Raw genomic sequence first — 21,239 nt, 5'->3', positions numbered from 1 at the left:
ACAAAATCTTTGAGCTCTTTCAGACACTGGTATCATACAAAGTTCATTTTATATACATCGGTGAGGACAACTTGGCCAAGGAATTCCCTTTCCCCATATTTCAACCAGCCAGTCAAGGTCTTGATTTTATTAATGTCAGAATATGCTACTTATAGTTAGTCATCTTCTGTCTAGTCATATTCTGTCTCGTCGTCAATAAAGCCGAATCTAATTCTGACTCTGTTACTGCTTTTCTAAACTATTATTATGATCTTTCTATTTGCTCTTTTTTTTTCTACCAATCATATCCGTTTTAAGTCTATCCTATCAGTATAATGGTATATACTTTCAATTGACGTTATATAGTTTTCGCCTGAATTTATTTTCTGGGACGGCTGTTTTTTTTATTATTACTACATGTTTTCGGAGATGACAGTGAATGTGATTACGTCAACTAAAGCCTTTGTAAATGCACCAAGCACACTGGTGGAGTAGGACTCTGTGCTTGGCTTGTTCACAGCTTTCTTTTTACTATTTTTTTAGTTACAAGAAAAAAACTGCTTTTTCAAAATCCTACAATCGCCCATTGTGAATTTACACTCATATTCATTAAAAATAGAAGCCTATATTGAAAGATGGACATGATAAAGGCTACAGAAAAGTGTTAGGACTCAAAATACTCACACAGAACCTCATAATCCTGTGTTATAGCAGTGGGAGAGGCCATTTATGCATATACCCGATTTACCCCACGGTAAATTTCCGCCAAACTCAATTTACCTCGATTTCTTCAAACATCAATAAAACAAAAAGTCATTGAGTTACACAAAAATCATCTACTGGGGCAAAGAGAGTATTTACTAGGGTACTAAAAGGCATCACAAAAAGTTTGAAATATACTATCAGAAAAGTGTCACGTGATAGTTTCCAAAACAATTTTTTTCACGAACAAAAAGAATTTCACATACAAACATCTAAAACAATTTTATCATTGGTAGGCAAGTGAGTTATACACAATGAAATGGAAACATAGGATATGAAATATTGTTGCTACAAAGTACAAACCATTCACTCAACATACAAAAAAGTTAGCGAGGTTTTTATACATTGTACTCAATTAACCCCATATGCTCAATATACCCCTCAATTTTTATAGCACCTGAAGCGGAAACTCCTTAGATATTCCATCCTAACCTACGTAACCGTACAATTAGCCTACATTTTTGATTCACCGCATAGCGCTAAATCAGGTTGACATCTTGAAAGCATCTACTGATAAGCATTGACTTCAAGTTTAGCGTAAGCGGTATACGCGTAGCATAAGTCTCTTAACGCGTTAATTGTCGCGTCTCTTAACGCGTTAATTGTCTCTTATAAACTCGTTAGCGGTATCACCGTGAATTTGGTTGACGAGTCGCAACCTATATTCAAAAAACATAAAAAGTTTGGGTACCTTCGAAGTATTTATTCTTCCTTTCACAACCTCTTCCGGTCTTTGCCAGACGAATATTTCCGAGGGAAGTAAGCCCAAAGTAGAATATTTGCTGCAGATAAACGTGTGCAATTAGGAATATATATAACGAAGGAAACAGATAAAACTGTGGGCAAATGAATCCCGTTACAACCATAACGACGACAGACAAGTCATGTACGCGCCTCAGTGAATCAGTTTAACTACACAATACAGGCGCTTTTGCGAGGTTTCCATTTCCGGGTGACGTGACCTATGGTGTTGGCCATTCATTCCTAACTAAACAGGTTTTGATTTTACTCTGAAAAAAAACTAACCTGAAGCAGTTCGAATCTCCGCTTGTTTCCACAAACAAAATATTACCGTCTTTGCAAAACGTCTGTAAGCGGAATAAGCTTTCGATACGAAATTGGACATGAGAGAAGTCTGCACCATTGTATAAATACGATTTACTGTACCATGATCAATACGACAGATAAAATACACTTGGAAAACCAAGTCATAAACGAACAACACCCTGCCACCATAACTTCAAATCACAAAGCATGTCACGCTCAACTGAAGTCAGTCTCTGTGAATCTGTGACAGCACAATAACTATGTGATGTCATAATGCAAAGAATTATGTTTTTTGTAGATCTATCAAGCTGGAAGTCATCAGCCGACTTAATGATTGAAGAAAATAACCCTGAGCATTAAATTTACTTCTTTATTTTAATCCGCATACCCACCAGTTTCTAGAACCTTGGGAAAACCACTCAAAACATCGGCAGCGAGAAAGTAGCGGTGATTGACACACGCTATTCCAATCAAACATAATCTTGTGAGCCCTTTCATCGAGTTGACCTTACTTTATACTCTAGGTAGCTCAACTTAGCTTTGAAAAAATAATATAATAAAGTTTGAGTACCATTGAAACTTTGCAGTACAGAGACAGGCCTTATTACCGGTATTTATCTCCAAAATATTAGTACAATAATAGTTTTTGCAACAATTTGTAACTTGGGAAAATATACGACATCCCACTTTGTTACATGCAAGTCAGTGCTTGGCCATATCTGTACTGTATCGTAGGCTGTCTGTCTACAAATGCCCGCGTCTTTAGAAACTTCTTAATCTACCCTCTCAGCTACGTGTTGTCACAGTTTAGTTTTTGCTATTGTATGTAAGTAAATAAGTTACAAGATTCAAGATTGTTTGTTGTACGGCAACTCTACACAGCAATAATGACAGCAAACAAAACTCAAAAACAACTGACTTCCAGTCTTTTCCGACAAAAGGAGAGCAACAGATATATTTTCTCTAGCACGTGTACTGGGTGATCGTAGTCTTTTAATACAAATCAAGGGGCTCCCGAAGTATGCGAACCAAGATGGCGGACATCGCAATGTAATATGTACTAGGTTAGGGTTAGGCCATAATTTTAGCTATAAATACTACGGGAGGCTCTTGGCTAGTCTTCGAACTGATAATAGGACTAAAATGAGGAAAATTGGAAAAAATTTATCGCTTAACCCTAACCTGTTACCCATGTTACGTTCCGATGTCCGCCATCTTGGTTCGCATACTTCGGGAGCACCCAAATCCATATGTTACCACAATACTCAACCCGACAGAACAGCATTGAATAAGACATAGGCATATAAACATAAACACGGACACTTTGGTTCGTGACACCATTTGAATTGCTACGGAGGCGGGACTTGATTTGAAATATTGATACATAGCTTTTGAATGATCAAATAACGGATTTCATTGTTAAGTCACATCTCATTACTATGCAATTAATTCACAAGACCTGGTGAACACTAACACAAATTTATTTTGTAACGTCTCGTCTGGCCATATTCATAGGGAAGTCGAGGAAAGATTGGGAGTTAGCCACGCCTAACCACTACTGATGATTAATTTACTTGGGCTGCTGATGGTTAATTTTCTTATGTCACTTGGGTTCCGGTTGTTATCATTTACTAGTTGCAGTCCAGCTATTATTGTCGTAGCGTGGATGTAATCGAACAGCAATAATTGCTGTGGTGCTCTGTTGCTTCAGTGACGAGTGTAGATTTTGCACTTTTTACTTATCGATCTTAAAATCGGTAAGTATATTGATAGGTATTTGTCTGTATGTATGTCTGTCTGTATGTCTGTGTGTCTGTTAGATGCACGCGATATCTCACGAAGGCGTGGTTGAATCTGCTCCAAATTTTGCATGTGCATTCATCATATCTCGGACCAGAAGCCTATTGATTTTGGATGAATTATGTCGTATAATTAGCGAGTTATTAATTAATTAGTGATGAAGAGATCTGGATTTTCACAAATCGAGTGATTTTCGAGACGCGCTGAATGTGTGTGTGCGTATCAGATGCGCAAGTTTTCACGCTAGTGAGTCAGAGCGAAGGATACACACCGCTAGATCGTATCTCGTGATTAATCTTTGAGCCTTGTCCATATCTCTCTTGTAACTTTGACGTCGTCGCGATGCGCAAGTTTCCTTCGAGAAATTTTCCACACTATTGAGTCAGAGCGAAGGATACACGCCGCGAGATCGTATCTCGTTACTTATTACTTATCGATCTTAAGATCGGTAAGTATATTGATAGGTATTTGTATGTATGTCTGTCTGTCTGTCTGTGTGTGTGTGTGTCTGTTAGATGCACGCGATATCTCACGAAAGCGGGATTGAATCTGCTCCAGATTTTGCATGTGCATTCATCTTATCTCGGACCAGAATCCTATTGATTTTGGGCGAATTATGTCGTATAATTAGCGAGTTATCAATCAATTATTGATATAGTGATCTAGATTTTTGTAAAGCGAGAGAATTTTGAAACCCGCCGAGTGTGTGTGTGCGATGCGCAGTGCGCAAGTTACAAGAGCGGATGAATCGAAACTGCAGTTTCTGTTTTGGGAGATCCCCTAACTATCGATCGATAAGTCTTCGGTTTCCAACCGATATTCTCGTAATTACTCCTTAAAGTTTAAGCAATGTCCATATCCCTAAATCAGGTTCGGGGTTACAGAATTCCTCACCAAAATATCGCTAGACTGTGTTTGAATAGCCGTCGCAACCTGGGTTAGCGCCGTTGTATTTGACACAAACTATAGGATTGGTAAATACAGAAATAGGCTATTGGCTGGAAACTAATCGAAACAAACCAGTTCGGATTTGCAGAATTCTTCATAAAAGTATTTCCTCGAGTAGTATTTCGACGACATGGGGAGTTGGCTATTGTTTCCTACATTTCTGATATTGGCTGAAAACTAATCAAAACAATCCAGTTCGGGTTTGCAGAATTTTTCGAATCGAAACCGCAGTTTCTGTTTTGGGGGATCCCCTAACTTTCGATCGATAAGTCTTCGGTCTCTGACCGATATTCTCGTTTATTACTTTATTTGTTTGTTTATCTTGGTTCGTATGCGGTGTCAGAACCATGATTTCGACTGGGTTAAGTTTCGCTAATCTCAGCTTGAACGGAGCATCATTCTCCACGTGACCCGCTTAGGGAATATATATGTTTTTTTTTAAACGAAATGAACCTATGGATCGTTTAGTCATTAGATGCAAAGGTTACATATGAATCTCTCATATTATAGTATTTTTCCTTTTATTGTTATGGGAAATTCGCTTTTCTCTCCAACTACCGGACCAATTGCTTTGAAATTTGTACAAAGACCACGCCAACGCTCAAAATAGGAAAATTAGTATCCAGTCAGAGTTAGGAATGAGGATTGTGCTGTAAATTCAAATTTTCAAATCATAACCCGAACCAAATCCGAATATTTACTAATATGTTAATTAAAAACGTCGCTAGGGAGTTTTTCTCAAATCTCACATTTTTGAATTAGTGGCGGGGTCGTAAATGTCAACCACCCCCCTCCCTTCCTTCGTACAAAAGAATTTTCACAGATCTGCTTATTTTGTGATACTAAACCGTAATTCGAGACATCATCAAATTTAAAGTCTGTATAGGGAACTGATAAATATCAACCATTGGCGTCACCGACCATGACGTCATTAAATCTAAAATTGATCACAATGATATTTCCATATCCAATACAGAATACACTATCGCAGAACTGCAATAAATGTAGAATGAAAAATTCAAATTTTCTCGAACTGTTCAAATAAATAGAATCTCCGAATCAAATCACTGAAGATGACGTCATCAAGTTTAAACGTCCATGCTGCGATTTACAAAAATCAACCATTGACGTCACCAACCATTACGTCATAAAATCATAAATTATAATAATGCTAATTGCCATATCTGAAATATTTTATCGTATAGAGATACGATAAATGTAGGATGAAAATCTAAAAGTTCTCTTTAAACTGTTCATATAAATGGAATTTCCAAAAATGATGTAAACAAGTGATTTAAAAATATAAACCATTGACGTCACCAATCATTACGTCATGAAATCATAAATTATCACGATTATATTCAATACACTATCATAGAGATGCAATAAACGTAGAATGAAAATATTGTAAGATTCTCTTGAACTGTTCGAATAAATAGAATTTCCGAATCATATCTGTTCATCAAGTAATCTTATAGTTTAGTGGTTCAAAGACGTTGGGGCGTAGACAGTGGCGTATCTAAGGTGTGGCAGCCATGGCTCGTGCCATGGGCGCTGTTTAGACAGGGGCGCAAAAACGTCGAAAAGTTTCAATCGTTAAATGTATCAATAACCTGTACGATATTATCAAGATAAAAATGTATGTTTTAATGAAATAATTTCAAATTAAAGACAATTGAAACTTGCATTTTTATCTAAATAATAACGTATAGGTATATAATTTCAATAACAGTCATTATAAATCGTTAACCAACTATCAAGGGGCGCATTTTTCAACTTTGCCATGAGCGCCATTTTACGTAGATACGCCACTGGGCGTAGACACTTTTTTTGAGGGACGTGAAACTATATAAAAATGAAAACACTTGTTAGATTTGATCTTGCCCGCCTTATTTTGGTTATTCACATTTCTTTATTGTTTAGAGCAGTGGTTCTCAACCTTTTATGGCTTGTGGCCCCCTTCCGGAGACTTTTTGCACTCGTGGCCCCGTGGCCTCCCTGTTCATCATTCTAAACAAAACTGACATGTTAAATTGTATTATGTATTTAAGACTTTTATAGAATGCAATAACAAACCATGGGCAAAAAAGTCAAAGCTTTTTAGTGCAAAATCAATGGGAATCTTGCGCTCGGGACTGTCTAACTAGGTTCCTCAATTAAGGCACAGTCTTTCATATGGCCAGGCGATTGTCACTGTCAACATGCGGACGGTTCCTAGATTTTGCTTTGTTGGTAAAAAGATCAGAAAAAAATAGATTCGCACAGATAGGTTGTGGCAAATTGAACTAGCAATGAAGAAGCTTTCCTACTTCTTGGTTGATTTCAAAGCAAACATGTTGGTGTTTCATTTTAGTATTACGGACATTGAGAATTTACATATAAGCTTCTGCAGTTATATGATATCGAAGGTTATCTCACAGTCTAGCCAAACTGCCCGTCTGCAGCTTAGAAGACCACCTACCAACGAGCTATTATGACTAGTAGATTCAAAATTCCATTATGATCAAACATTCACACACACACACAAGAAAGTGAATACACCTCGTGACCGGAAATAACCTATTCAGGTAATAAAACTGAACGGGGAATTTTTTTTAATTGAAGGCATGCAAACGAAGTCACTCTATAATTAATTATTAGCTTTGTGACGTGGCTTGACAAACTCTAAAAAGGAGGCGCGACACAAAAACTTCAAGAACCACTGCCCTAGAGAGAGGAGAGCAAAAAAGACATATCAAATCATCCAGTAATCCTATAGTTCGTCTTTTTCATGCTGACTCGGCGCAGGCATCACCAACTTGTTGCCAAATATTGTTGCGATCTGTTCTTTGTCAAGTTCGCCGCGATCAAGTAACTTCTGGACTAATTTCTAGAAAAAATAGCAAAGTGAGAAAGAAAGCGCCTAGAAAACAGCAAGTTTTTTTTGAAACATCAATATGGGCATCAAAAAGGCTTCGCATTAGAAATAAACAAAGAATTTTTGAATGTTTTTCCTAAATTAGTGGCTGCGAATAAACTACTACACCATTTTATTGTAATACTTCGTTAAAAATTGCTTCATTTAATTATCAGTTAAAAAAGCAACTATATATTCATCATACAAGAGTGCTCCCTTTAATTAAAAAAGACACATATGTTATATAAAAGTTTTCCGTGGATCGTAAAAACCCCCCAGCAAAACAGTGTATTTGAAAAAGATTTAACGCTAGAACACAAAAACACTATGCATTTTCATGCCCTAAAAACTGTCGACTTAGGATTTATGCTTGGTGGTAAAATATTTGGGTGTTGACGTGGGCCACACTAAACGGATTGGCGGGCCGGGTTGTGGTCCGCGGGCCGCCTGTTGCACACCGCTGCATTAACTCATAGGTAGGGTTGGGCATTTCGAATCGGATCGAATAGTAAATTATTCGAATCGGTTCAGAGCGAAATTTCGAATCGCCGCCGTCTTGTTTTTTTTTCCTTTCCGGCAATGGTCGAGTTAAATTTCTCAATTTTTTTTTATTGAAGCCATATTTTTTCAACGGAATGCTGACATATGACTCTTTTCTGTAGCAAGTTATTGATGAAAACGTGCTTTTATTGTGGGTGAACGCTCAGCAATCTGTCTGAGTGATGTATTTTACGTTTCCAGTAATTTATGTGTCTGAAAGACCCAATACAAAAGTAAAGTTACATACAAATATTTAACTCCCAAGTATTCAAAATTCGATTTGATTTGAAAAAATTAATCGATTCGATTCTGGAATTTTCAGGTATTCGAAAATGCCCAGGCCTACTCATAGGCAGTTGAAAGGGAAAATGGTTCCAGGTTACCAATCGTTCCGATTTTCCTTATTTTAGTTTCATTACGAGTTCAGGGACTGTCTGTGTTAGTCACGTGAATGGTTTCAGTCCCTTAACACAACTTGATGTGAAGTAGGCGAACAAAATTAGTTACCTCCATATTGGTACACACATTTACGGAATGCTAAAATTACTCCTTGTTTAGGGAGCCTTGTTTAAAGTAAAATATAGGAAACAATTCACGAAATTGGTCACTTACCTCATTCTTTTCGGCCACGATCGAGTCCTTGGCCACTCGGAGCTCCATTTCCAAATAAGAGCCTTTCTCTTGTAACTGGGAAAGAGTCTGTAAATTCACAAAAATAAAAAAATGAATTGTAAAATATCTGGGTTGTGAATCAAGGGGAGGCTTTAAAACTCTCTATTTTTATGACGTCTTTTTATTTCTCACGCCTCCCGTTCCAAACAAGGCACCCTTCCAAGCCCAAATATCCAACGCGATGCAGGGTTCAAGGCTAGAGGGCATGTGTTCGGAGTCGAACCCCCTCTTTTGAAATGCAAAAAAGCCTTGTAGATTGAAACGCTTTTTAGATCCTTAAGTGTCTTAGATCCGCTAGCTGATACAGTCTTGGAAATTAGCGGATCTAAGACTTGGAAATTAGAAATTTCAGATCCCTCCACTTGAAAATTCGGGGCTACGCCAATGGTAGGCTGATGTTTTGGGCCAATGAAACTTACCTCATCATCTTTCTCATGAAACAGTTTAGCGTCTATCCTTGTAAGTGCGGTGTCGTTATTCTGATCCAACAAACCGAAGAAATTTATCAGAATTTCCTGACAACGGTCGTCCCATATCTGATCTTGTATAAATTTCTGTAGAGAAAATATTTTTCGTAAAAATTAATTTTTTAAACAATGTTTTCTACTCAGAACAGAGCTATGTATAAGCATTTATTGATATATGAGAAATTATTATTGGACATTTTTCATTATGTTGTTGATGTTGTTTTTCTTATGAACAAATCCTTTTTTCATTCACTACTGGACCAATCGCTTTCAAATTTTCTGTGGTTAAAGATTGTTGTTGTAGCTAGAAAACTATTATTTTTATTTATTTGAAATCAGGGATCAGTTTTTTGTGTGTTGACTTCATCAAAAATTCCGCGTCCTGTGCCGATTCCGCGATTGCATGAAGTTGTTAAGCGCAATTAACAGTGTATGAAAAGAAAGCTAATTAGAATATTCAACTTACTTTTTGTAGATAATACTTCAATCCGTTAATTTTCACTAGTTTCTTGAATCTGATAACCGCCCTGTACACCGTATCCCTGGAATAAATTAAATTCAAATAATTAAATTTGTTTCGATGTCCGTTAATAACAAATAATGTATTTAATGTTAATAATAATACTTCAAATGTCTTTCAATATTTAATAATAATGAGGAAATGAGAGATCAATGTTAAAATATGCAGGAAGATTTAAAAGACTGCCCACATTTTTGAATTATTTATGAGATTTTAAGTCGAATATTGGACTATTTGCACTGAATGGCATACGTTGGTGTGTTCCGAATGTCATATAAGGGTGTTTTCGTGAATTGTACGAAACAGAAAAATATGAAGTAAATATTTCTGCGGGTTGATCCGCATTTGTTGAATCATAAACGTATTACAATCAATAGAGCTGCGCATTTCGAATCGAGTAGAAAAATATTCGAATGAGCTCAGAATTTTTTTTTTCAATCGCCGCCATCTTGTTTCCAGGTGAATCACCCAATTTCCATTGTGAAGTCATACCCACAGAATCCAATTCTGACATATGACTCTTTATGTTATTGATGAAACATGTTTCTAATAGTGATGAAACATACAATTACATCGTTAACATTTTATATTAGATTTGAATATCTTCGATAAGTATTCGACATTCGATATCAGTAGTCTATGGTTATTCAAAATTACGACTCAAATCGACCGAGGTAGTTCACGTCGCTACCGGTACGTTGTAGAAAAACGCGATTTTAAGCTTAAAAAAGCAACATCACTCGAGGGAAACAATCCAGTTGCATAAGTTATGACGCTCATTTTCAGAACGATTTTAGATTTTCAAGCCTAAAACTTTCACATATTACACAACGATCATACAGATTCAAAATGTTTAGCCACCTGCCATGTAAAAGCACTCATACCGTGTTTCCCCGAAAATAAGACTTTTCATTTATCTAAACAAATTTACAAAGTAAAGAATTACGAAATTTTCAAATACACAAAATAAGAAAACCGATATCCACGCACTTATAAATAATGCGTTTTCTTATTTATAGCTTTATCGACTAGGCCAGGGGTGGGCAACCCCTGGCACGCGTGCCGAATTTGGCACGCGAACCCATTTATCCGGCACGCGTGCGAGGCTCGGAAATGAGATCATTCTCAACCAGATAAAAAGTTTTAAGACTCTGAATTATCTGATGAAACCTGGTGTTCGTTTATTCATTTATCGTTTAACAATCCGTTATTTATTAAATCTTTTTTGTCTTTACGTGACACATGGCTACAAATAAATATATTATGACGTAACAAATGAGTGAGCACTCGAGAAGAGCGCAGCATTCATTTGGCTATATTCTTACATAATATAATTGGTCTGTGCTACACTTTTTCTTCATTTCTGATTGATTTATGAAGTTGTAAAGCTCATGTTGGTTAGAGTTACTTGCTAACTCACTCTTATAAATTGATTTTGGAAGAAATATAAGCAATAGGGAAAGGGAATACAAGAAGAGTGCTTGTAATGTAATATCTCTATTATTGGTAATGCAGCAGCAGAAGTCTCACTGATATTATAGAAAAGGAAAAGTAATCAAATCTACTTGTCGGACTGATATTTTCCCGAATAGTAAATCTGTCTGCACTTGTTTAAAGGGTTTATTATTGTGTATCTTATCTTTGCTTTGAAAGTAGCAAAGAATTGTTTTTATTATTGGTCGACCCGCGGAAGAATTTTGTCGTTAAATTTAGCCGATCTTGGCACGCGAGCCGAAGAAGGTTGCCCACCCCTGGACTAGGTCTTATTTTGGGGAGAGGGCTTATATTAAAATCATTTTTAAAATTCAGACTAGGACTTATTTACACACTGGGAACCATTTTCGAGCTTGGTCTTGTTTTCAGGCTAGGTCTTATTTTCGGGAGAACACGGTAGCTAATTTTATCCATCGCAACTATCGTACTATTGAGGAAACATCCATAGCACAGAAATAAGGGTACTCCCGAAGTATGTGAACCGAGATGGCGGACACCGGAACGTAGTATGTGTACCAGGTTAGGGTGAGGCCATAATTTCAGGTACAAATACTACGGGAGTCACTTTGCTAGTTCCCGAACTCGTAACAGAACTAAAATAAGGAAAATTGGAATAAAATTATGGCCTAACCCTAACATGATACACCTACTACGTTTTAGTGTCCGCCATCTTGGTTCACGTACTACGGGAGCACCAAAATAATTTCCGACTGTTACTCAATAAGCATTAAATTAAAGTTTGAGTATTTTAAAGAGGTTTGAATGAGCGAAGTTTTTTGTTTTTGAGGAAAAACCCGTCGCACCGTAAAAAAGAATAACTTACGTCAAGCCCTGTCCTTCTGGTTGAATATTCGGTTTACCTGTAATTTAGAAAAAGATTCTAAACTTTTTTCAAGAACTATCAGTACAGGTTGCGCGAGACTAAATCCCAATCCTTCCTCAATGCCTTTATGCTAGTGGATCCGTATGCTTATAATCAATGTTCCCTCTAATTTTTTGTAGTATGTGTGCGCAGAAATTTTGGTGTGTTCGCACTTTTTTGGAAATGACTAATATTTGTGCAAAAACCAATGAAGAAATTTTGGCGTTCTAACCGGGTAATAAGTGGGCCAACAACAAACTTTCTCAACCTGCTAACCGAGAACATTGTTACATTACATCGAAATACGTCTGTGCACAGTAAAGATGCTGTAGCAGGTATAAAAATACCATACTATGCAAATCAAGAGTCCTGTTGCGCATAAACACAAATGTATTTCTGTAACGTTTCATCTGACATTAACAATGTCATTGTTGTAAACTGCTTGTCTGAAGAAGTCTGATTTTGGTCAGACAAAACGTTGCAGAAACACATTTGTGTTAGTGTGCAGCAGAACTCTTGAATTGCATATTATGGTTTCTTCAAGAAGACGTTGTTTTTCAATCTAAACACCGCTTTGTCGGAAGTACCCATTGATTGAGTTTATCTGATAAACGCAGCGATTTTTTCCCTGAAAAACTCTATCCGGAGTGATTCCAAAATCCGGTTCCGGGTTCAAAAAACTTGACTCTGACTTCATATTTTGAAAATTTTATGTTCTACTATATTTCATACTACACACTGTATTTTGAATATTCATCCCCCGAAGGTTCGTCGTCGCCAGGAGCGGATAAATATTTATCGTATTCTGCTTCGTCCATATCTGAAAAAAAAAACATGATTACAAGCAGTGAAATCAGTGAATAACGCAGGGGCGAGCAAGGTTTTTTGACCGAGAGCAAACAATTTTTCCATATAAACTGGCGTGTCATATAAGTGTGACGTAGAAAGTTACATTCTATGAAAAATACTTACTGTGTTACAAAAGCCAAAAGCATCGTTCCTAAAACTAAATTCAATCCCAATCTCAACAAATTCCTCGAGCTAAAATTAGTCAAAACATCAAAATTTGTTTTTAGTATATACATCTTATTTTATCGAACAAAGATAATGACGTCACCAAATATGACATAATAAAACTTGAAATACTTCCTAGAATTGAATTCCGTTGATCCGAGACAATGATGACATCAACATGACGTCATAGCTTTTAGTTTCTGCCCATGGAATACAATCGGTATTCACCAAATCATACCTGGATAGGAAATGTTTGCGATCGTATTTCTTCCAGTGAAAACCCCGCAAACTTCCTCCGTCAAATCGAAGAATTGTTGAGGTCGATGTTTCCACCAGAGATTGACTGCCAAGTTGCTCCCGAATGAGTTCACTTGATGATACCTGAGAAAGAGAGTTATCTTATATGACAAAAAACTCGTGTGAGAAATATTTTGCGAGGTTTTGGCGAATGATTCGTCACATTTGGTATATAGGACGTCACTATGCGTAAGACGTCAAGATATTATTATATCTGGTTACGTTTGGTATTGAGGATGTCACTGTGCATATGACAAAAAACTTTGGTTTAGAGAATCTGATGTGTCTGACGTAATTCACATCTTCGCCTTAATCAAGGTTATGGGTGATAAAGGTCGAATCTTGTCTCCTTCAATTTTGAAGGTTCGTTTCTTTTCAATAATTTTGTTTTAATGCAGAATCGCCCATGGTGTCATATACACCCAGGGTTAGAATTTGGGGTTTGCAAAATTTAGGATTTGGGATTTGACAAAGTTTTCGAATGACTCTTGCAGATTCCCAGCTGACTTTCAATCAGATTCCCTATAAACAAAAAACTTTCTTACCATCCATAAGGAATGAATAGGCAATCTCCCGCTTGCATGTCAACCTTCGAATACCGGACTTTAGCGAGGTCAGGGAACTTGGTGTAATCGACAGCATCCACGTCCATTGATGAGTAACCGCCATCTAGTCGGTCGATTAGGTTTTTCCAGAGCTAGGAATAGTAATTATCGTTTTTATCCTATTTTCCAAACAATAAGCAAGAAAGCAATGCGCGATGAATATGTGGACACGAAAGCCGAAACCCGTACAATATGTCATAGAAAACTACCGGTACCACAGTCTTCACGACTTCGCCTACCCAACACACAGCAACGAACGGGGAACCGCCACAAGGTGCGCAATTTTTAATTCTGAAGACGTCATCACACACAAAAACTAATCTCATAAAACCTATGAAAACTTTTAAAATAAATTGAAGTAATAACCTTCTAGTGACAACAACAATCAATGACCACTGAATATTTCAAAGCAATTTGTCTGGTAATTGGAGAGAAAAGCGATTTTTATTATAACAAGAACAAGAGGGGGGGGGGGGGACTATTAACAACAACATCATAATACCAAAACGATCTATAGGTTCACTTCGCGCCGAATAAAAGTCTTGTTATGCTATTTCATGGCGTAACTATAAGCGATTATTACACGTTATTACATAATTTTTGATGTAAATTTGGTTTTCGAATTTCGCGTATCTCATTGAATAGCAAACCAATATGTTAGGATTATTTTTACGTCAGTTCTCTGTGACGTCACTATTAAAGACGTCACAACTTCTGGGATGTAAATTTGAACATACTTTGAACATTGATTTCACTGTTACCAAGCGAGTAATGAGCTATTTTTCGACGTCAATATTCAGTGACATCACTAATGATGACGTCATTACTTATTGATGTAATTGTGAACTTACATTTTTATGATCATGTGGGTTCACGAACACTAATGTTTTATTTCCTCTGTATAAGCAGTTCAAATTGTCGACTTCATCAATATGCAGAAGTGATTTCGTTCCCCCACTGCTGAACCACGTGACCTGCAAAAAAAAGGCGCGAAATATGATAAAAGACGTTTGCCATTTAAAACCCGGCAAAATATAAATCGGCATAACTAAACAGTTTTTACATTCTGACCCTGACATGGGCAAACTACGGCCCGCGGGCCAACTCCGGTCCGTTGGATGATTCAATCTGGCCCGCCTGATGCTGCCATAAATTTCTGCTTTTAATAAATTCTGCGTGCACTACGTAGCTGTTGTTGGTGAAATCTGTATGGTGCAATAGGCTTGTTAGATTATGATCGTAATCTGTGTAAGTTTTATCTTAGCCTTGTTAGATTATGATCGTAATCTGTGTGAGTTTTATCTTAGGCTGCCACAGATTATCATGTTACGTTAACAAAATTTCACGTTTTCTCACTCGATTCGACGGCGTGCTTTTTCACACCTCTTTCTTTTGCACGCACAGCCTGCAGTTTCAAATTATTGCCGACAAAATTTTGTTAACGTCCGTATAACTCTTTTAACGTTTTTCTTGTTCATAGTTTACGCATTTTGTTCATGAAATGTAACTTGTTACGTAACATTTACGTGGCCCGCCAGTCCCGGTGGGCAAAATTTTCGGCTTCTGATCCAAAAACCTTACTAACCCCTGCTAACATATGGAGAATGTGGACACAAGGACCTAAATTTGCGTTTTTATTAATTTTGGTCAAATTAGATTTTGTTTGTCGTGAAGATCAGTTTACTAATCTTTGATAACATAGTCAAGTTATTTTTATGAAATAGCTTATGGTAAGGTCATAATAATACTTACAATTTCATACAAGTTTTCTACGACCGGGTCACATTGCAGCGGTGGCGGTATAATGACATCTGATCTAAAGAAATCGATAAGAGTTAATTGTAAAGTATAACCTGTTTTGGTTCCATTACGTTTGAACCCACGTACATTTGAACCCATGACAATTGCACCTGTATGCTATTGCACCTATGGAATTTTTTTTGTTTTTCGGATAGTTGAACCCATACTAACCCTAACCCATGGGTTTTAGCACCCGCATATAGATTGAACCCGTGGATATACACATGGGTTCAAATGTACGTGGGTTCAAATGTACGGTCACCACCTGTTTTATATTGGCAATGATGTTTTATATAACTTTTATTACAGGGGCGTATCAACAAACTTTCATTTCAAACGAGGATTCGGAAATTTGTAATTACTAAGTTGGACCATAACAGCTAGCGGGTAGGAAACGTTGGTTTTCAAGAGTTAAGAGACTAAAGAGCGCCTCAATCTACGAAAATTGGGTATTCCCGTAGTGTGTGTACCAGATTAGTGTTAGGCCATAATTTTATTCCGATTTTCCTTATTTTAGTTTTTTTCACGGGTTCGAGACTGTCTGTTTAAGCCACGTGAATATATCTGCACTTTCTTGAATCGCCGGATGTAATTAGCGACAGGTTTGTTGTCGAATAATCCGAAACTGAGTAATATCACGGAAGTTGCGCATACTTTGAATGGGCGCGATGGCCTATTGGTTAGTGCAAAGAAATAATATGTGTTGGCACGGCGAGCTGGAGGAAGAGGGGGGGGGGGGGTAATCTGGTACCTGCGAGTAATTCAAATCTCTTTGCGAAGCCTATACCAGAGTCCAATTTATTATCTATGACGTTACAATGCTTTAACAGTTAGTTTTTGCAAAGCGAACAACGCCTGTCATGAGATCAATACCCAAATTTTTGTGCTTGCAATTACTGGACTATACAGCATTGCTAAAGGTGCGTCCCGCTATCCAAAGGTGTGTCCGGCCTTGTCGTATTAAAGGTTGTACACTCCTGGGCTAGGGATAATCGTGTTCCAATTCCAAGACCTCACCAAAGTCGTAATAAACAGGATAGATAACGCCTTGACAGGGGATATCGAAGTCCAATGTCCTAATAAAACGATCTTAAGCGACAAATTGAATTTATTTCAAAGTTTTGAATGATGCTTGTCTTCCGAATGGGGTGAAAAAAAAATGGTACTCTCCTAGTATGTGTAACAGGTCAGGGTTAGGCCATAATTTCAATCCGATTTTCCTAATTTTAGTTCTATTACGATTTTCGGGGACTAGTAGTATTTGTACTTGGAATAATGGCCTAACCCCAACCAGGTACATATACTACGTTCTGATCCGCCATCTTGCCCCCCCCCCCCCCCCCCTTATCCACAGGTTTCGGTTCACACTTCTGGAGCGCCAAAAACTAAATGGGACGTCTTGTCAAAAACATGATCTGCAGTGTCGCATGTCGTGAAAAGGGGAGATACAAATGAGAAAAAGTCTGAAATAGGGGACAAAAATTATTACCCACCTCAAATGCTTCGGTAGTCCGTGCACCATGTACATATCAGTTGTGTTATAAAGTTCGACAAATTGTTTGAACGTCATTGTCGAACCTGGTTCGGTTCGAATTTCTTTTTTTCTTCCTTCAGCGTATATTTCCATCCTGTCGGATTCAGGATGGCTGATGAAATATGAATCCGTCCTGGGAAGGAATGAAAAACGTTCAATTATGACGATAATACTAATAATCAAAACCGTTTCCAATAACCGGTACCGCTGCCAACACCGTGGTAACAATTTGACTATACCGATAAAAGATTATTCATCGTTAACGATAAGCAACAATTATAACGAATGATCAGTAGTCTGATTGCGTCGAGCGACGCCAATAGCAGATATCGATACCTGTGAATTTTGAAAACCGGAGTCAATAAAATGAACCAATACCCAGAACCGATGACCGGAACCAATAAGTAGGGATAATAATCGGTAACTTGTACCAATACCAGAAATCAGCATTGAAACAGATAGCCATAACCGATATCGAAAAATTGCATAAATAAAGTCACAATTCTGCCTTAAATTTAATGAAATCAGGTATAAAAACGGTTAAACGATACCAGTAACCAATATTGGTGCCTATATCCGTAAACGATAGCGATTGACCTGATTGCAAATTTACCCATCAATTATCGAAAGCTGGTATTAGAATGGTTAAACGATCAACCAGCCGATGGTCAACTCACAAAACATCTAGACACCCGACACAATGTCCTACTCTACACACCGTTAGCAATACCACCACTTCACCAACCATTTAGTGAAAGTCGGTATAAAAGCGGCTAACCGATACCAATTGACAAACAGCTGATTAAGCAATAAACCTAACCGGTACCGATAGCAATTTCTAATAATCTACCCACCATTTTGTAAAAGCCGGTGAAACTTTTGCCGCATTCTTCATAACCACTGGGGTGGACGGTATGACATATTTATTGAAAAATTTTCTGGGAGACGAAGGGAAACCCTCGATTATAAAAAGTTGGAAATAAGGACCGACAGAACCAAGTGGCTTCATGTGTCCTTCCATCGATGCTAATTCATCCAACTTTGGTTGTTTTTGTTGGTCTCCGTGGTCGTTATTATCAGCTCGGACAATCTGAGGAGATAAGAATGTTATAAAAAGAGAGATGGGAGCGCGATGGCATAGCAGCTAAAGCGATAGTCTTAATTGTGCTAGATTCGATACTCCCGGAGTACGTGAACCAGGATGGTGGACACCGGAACACAGTATGTGTACCGGGTTAGGGTTAGTCCATAATTTTACAAGTTCGGGGACTAGCCAAGTGACTCCCTTAGTATTTGTACCTGAAAGCAGTGGTGAGCTGTAGCCGGAACGTACCGGAACGGCGTTCCGTTTGTTGGACATTTTATTGCATTTGCGTTCCTGTTGTTAAAATAAAATCATGGTACAAAAAGTCTAGTTTCTCTGGTAAACCTGGTTATGAATTTATGTTTTGTTACATCATAATTCGTAATTCTTTTTACATCACATCACGCAAATAATTAGTACATCAATAACGCGTAATAGATTTTTCCCCGACCTTTGACCCCATGGAAATTCATCCCATACCTTTGTAATAATAACATTTGAATCGAATCGCTATGAATATTCTTGTAATTTTACATAGACATAGTTCAGATAATTTCTTTATATTACATTGTAGTTCTTCGGTTCTATCTTAGACCAGACAAAACTTTCTGTAAACGTCCGCGTCGTGTTGTAAATATATTACATTTTCGCGAATTAGGCGCGTTCCGGTTGTTACAAATTTTCCAGATCATCACTGCCTGGAATTATGGCCTAACCCTAACCTGGCACACATACTACGTTCTGATCTGCCATCTTGGTTCACATACTTCGGCATCTCAAGCTACACATCTCAAGAGATAATTTGCTCAGAGCACGTCTACTCACTCATAGGTATGTTATGTCATGAGCAAAGTTACGAACAATGACTGAATGCCAAAAGCTACTGAAACTATGAAGAACAACAGAGCTACGCCCAAATATATGGACACGTCTGTTCGCAGTACAGTACGGTTTACCGTACCGTCAGATCACAGTCTACAAATATATTCACACCAAGCGAAGCAGTACAGTAGGACACAAAATGGCGTCCGATGCCCGCAGAACGTTCGGTGACGTCATAGTAAACAAAAACAAATCTCACAGAGCTAACAGAAATATTCGAAATAAATAAAAGTAATAGCCTTCTGGATAAAAATTTCATCTTTAACCACTAAAAATTTCAAAGCAATTGTTCCAGTGATCAAAGAGAAAAGCGGTTTTTTAATATTTCCACTAGTTGTCCAAAAAGTGTCAAAGAACAACAAAACGATCGTTTTGTCAACTAAACGTGTCCAATTATGGTGGTGCGTTACGCACAATTACTCTGAAGTTTAGATGACTCATCTTTGAGCACACTCACACAAGACAATCGAAATTCAGAGAGCTATTGAAATCATACGCATTTACAAATATATTGGTACATCATATGTGAGTAGTGAAGGCCGATTGAAGTCAACACGACCAAAAAAAAAACAGCAATAAGTTAGAGAGTTATACTTACAGTTTTAAATACTAGAACCACTGCCAACAACAGATGAAGATATTCGAAAAAATCCATTTCAATTATTTGAAAGCATAGAGTTAAAACTACAAGTATAAACGAAAACCTGCAAAATGAATACAAATGGATACCACAACGACTGCCAACAAAAGATAAAAATATTTGATTAAATTCATTCCAATTAGTCGTAATTGTTAAAGTCGAAACAGTAACTTGCAAAATAAATTTAAATTGAGAAATTGGCGCTTTTAGACACCGACATAGGGAAAAGCGGGTTCTGTCATTTCAGAAAACCACCCGAAGCTGATAGTTATAACACAAAATGAGAAATCGGCGGTTTTGGGCACGGACATATTGAACATTTTGCTAGATTTATGTTGTTGTTGTTGGGATGGTTGTTGTTGCTGTTAATATCCCAATTTCAATATCGACCCCAACTAAATATTGCTACATATAACTCGCATAAGATTCAAAGTTTTAGAACGGGTTCCTTTTTGTATCGAACTCATTAACAACGATTTTCCCCATTTCGGAAAACCGTGTCGGGCTCATAACTATTGTTGTTGTTTAAATAATTTCAATTCCGATTTTCCTTATTTTAGTTAGTTTATTAGTTCGGAGACTGTCTGTGTTAGCCAAGTAAATAAACCCCCTGCCCATAGGTTTCAGTCCTTCTACACAACTTCATGTAAAATAGGCGAACAAAATTAATTACCACCATATTGGTACACACACTTCTGGAGCGCCCAGGAAATAATACACAAGCCCGTGCATCAGGTATGGAAGTAGCGCTACCACGAAGTGCAAATAATATCTTGTTCATGCCTTGGCCTATACCGACTGATATTCTCACAAATACAATTATTTTGGCTGCGGGAGATTTAACTAACTCACCGAAATCAGGGAGAGTTTTATATCTGCTCTACTGTATGTAACGTTGGAGTTTCTTAAGCTACAACCCACTGCGATTAGAGGCCCGCAAAGTATATTCTTGATTATACCAGAGATTTGACAAATTCTAAAAAGGGGGCGCAGCCTAAAAAGTTTGGGAACCACTGCTGTAGCAAGAGTAAAGGTAACTATTCATTGAATCACTCAGATAAGTTTGGAAGCCTCTGCTGTACAAGGTTCCGCTCTGATTTACGCGCATGAATCTACTATACCCCGATAGCTCAGCGTTGTTTGTTTCACTTCGGTCCAAGGTAGTGATTTGAAATTGTGAACTGAGCTGGTCTCAAACTTTTGATCTCTTACTGACAATTCCAAGACAGCCAAGTCAACTTGCTAACAAAATATCAAATAACTGTAGTATGCAAGGTCTTCTTCGCGTCTTGTTCATTGCAAGCAATTGGCGGATGTTGAGTAATTAACGATCACTGATTACCATACGCTGTTGGCTTTCCTAATAGCAGGGGTCGAATTTCACAATGTAGTATAA

The 21,239-nt window shown here is 37.5% G+C and overlaps 1 protein-coding gene across 1 annotated transcript; it reads right to left on the bottom strand.

Moving 5' to 3' along the window:
- Positions 1-6,883: 6,883 nt before the first annotated feature.
- LOC120337776 (uncharacterized) lies at positions 6,884-19,929 on the bottom strand. Its single transcript, XM_039405660.2, has 13 exons — positions 19,802-19,929; positions 18,092-18,327; positions 17,197-17,370; positions 15,656-15,719; positions 14,755-14,877; positions 13,844-13,995; positions 13,240-13,382; positions 12,727-12,807; positions 11,949-11,985; positions 9,578-9,653; positions 9,064-9,198; positions 8,585-8,671; positions 6,884-7,405 (listed from the first exon to the last, which is right to left on the bottom strand). The coding sequence occupies exons 1-13, from the start codon at positions 19,856-19,858 to the stop codon at positions 7,289-7,291; spliced, it is 1,482 nt and encodes a 493-aa protein (XP_039261594.2). The 5' UTR covers positions 19,859-19,929; the 3' UTR covers positions 6,884-7,288.
- Between the last annotated feature and the right edge of the window lie 1,310 nt (positions 19,930-21,239).

Source organism: Styela clava, chromosome 10 (genome assembly GCF_964204865.1).
Source record: "Styela clava chromosome 10, kaStyClav1.hap1.2, whole genome shotgun sequence".
Taxonomy (NCBI): domain Eukaryota; kingdom Metazoa; phylum Chordata; class Ascidiacea; order Stolidobranchia; family Styelidae; genus Styela; species Styela clava.
This window is presented reverse-complemented; position numbering and strand designations above follow the sequence as displayed.

Coding starts and splice junctions, on each gene's coding strand:
- LOC120337776 (XM_039405660.2), bottom strand. CDS start 19,858: ATGGATTTTTTCGAATATCTTCATCTGTTGTTGGCAGTGGTTCTAGTA. Junction 15,720..17,196: donor GGACTACCGAAGCATTTGAG/GTGGGTAATAAT, acceptor CGATTTCTTTAG/ATCAGATGTCATTATACCGC. Junction 12,808..13,239: donor CGCAAACATTTCCTATCCAG/GTATGATTTGGT, acceptor TTTTTTTTTCAG/ATATGGACGAAGCAGAATAC.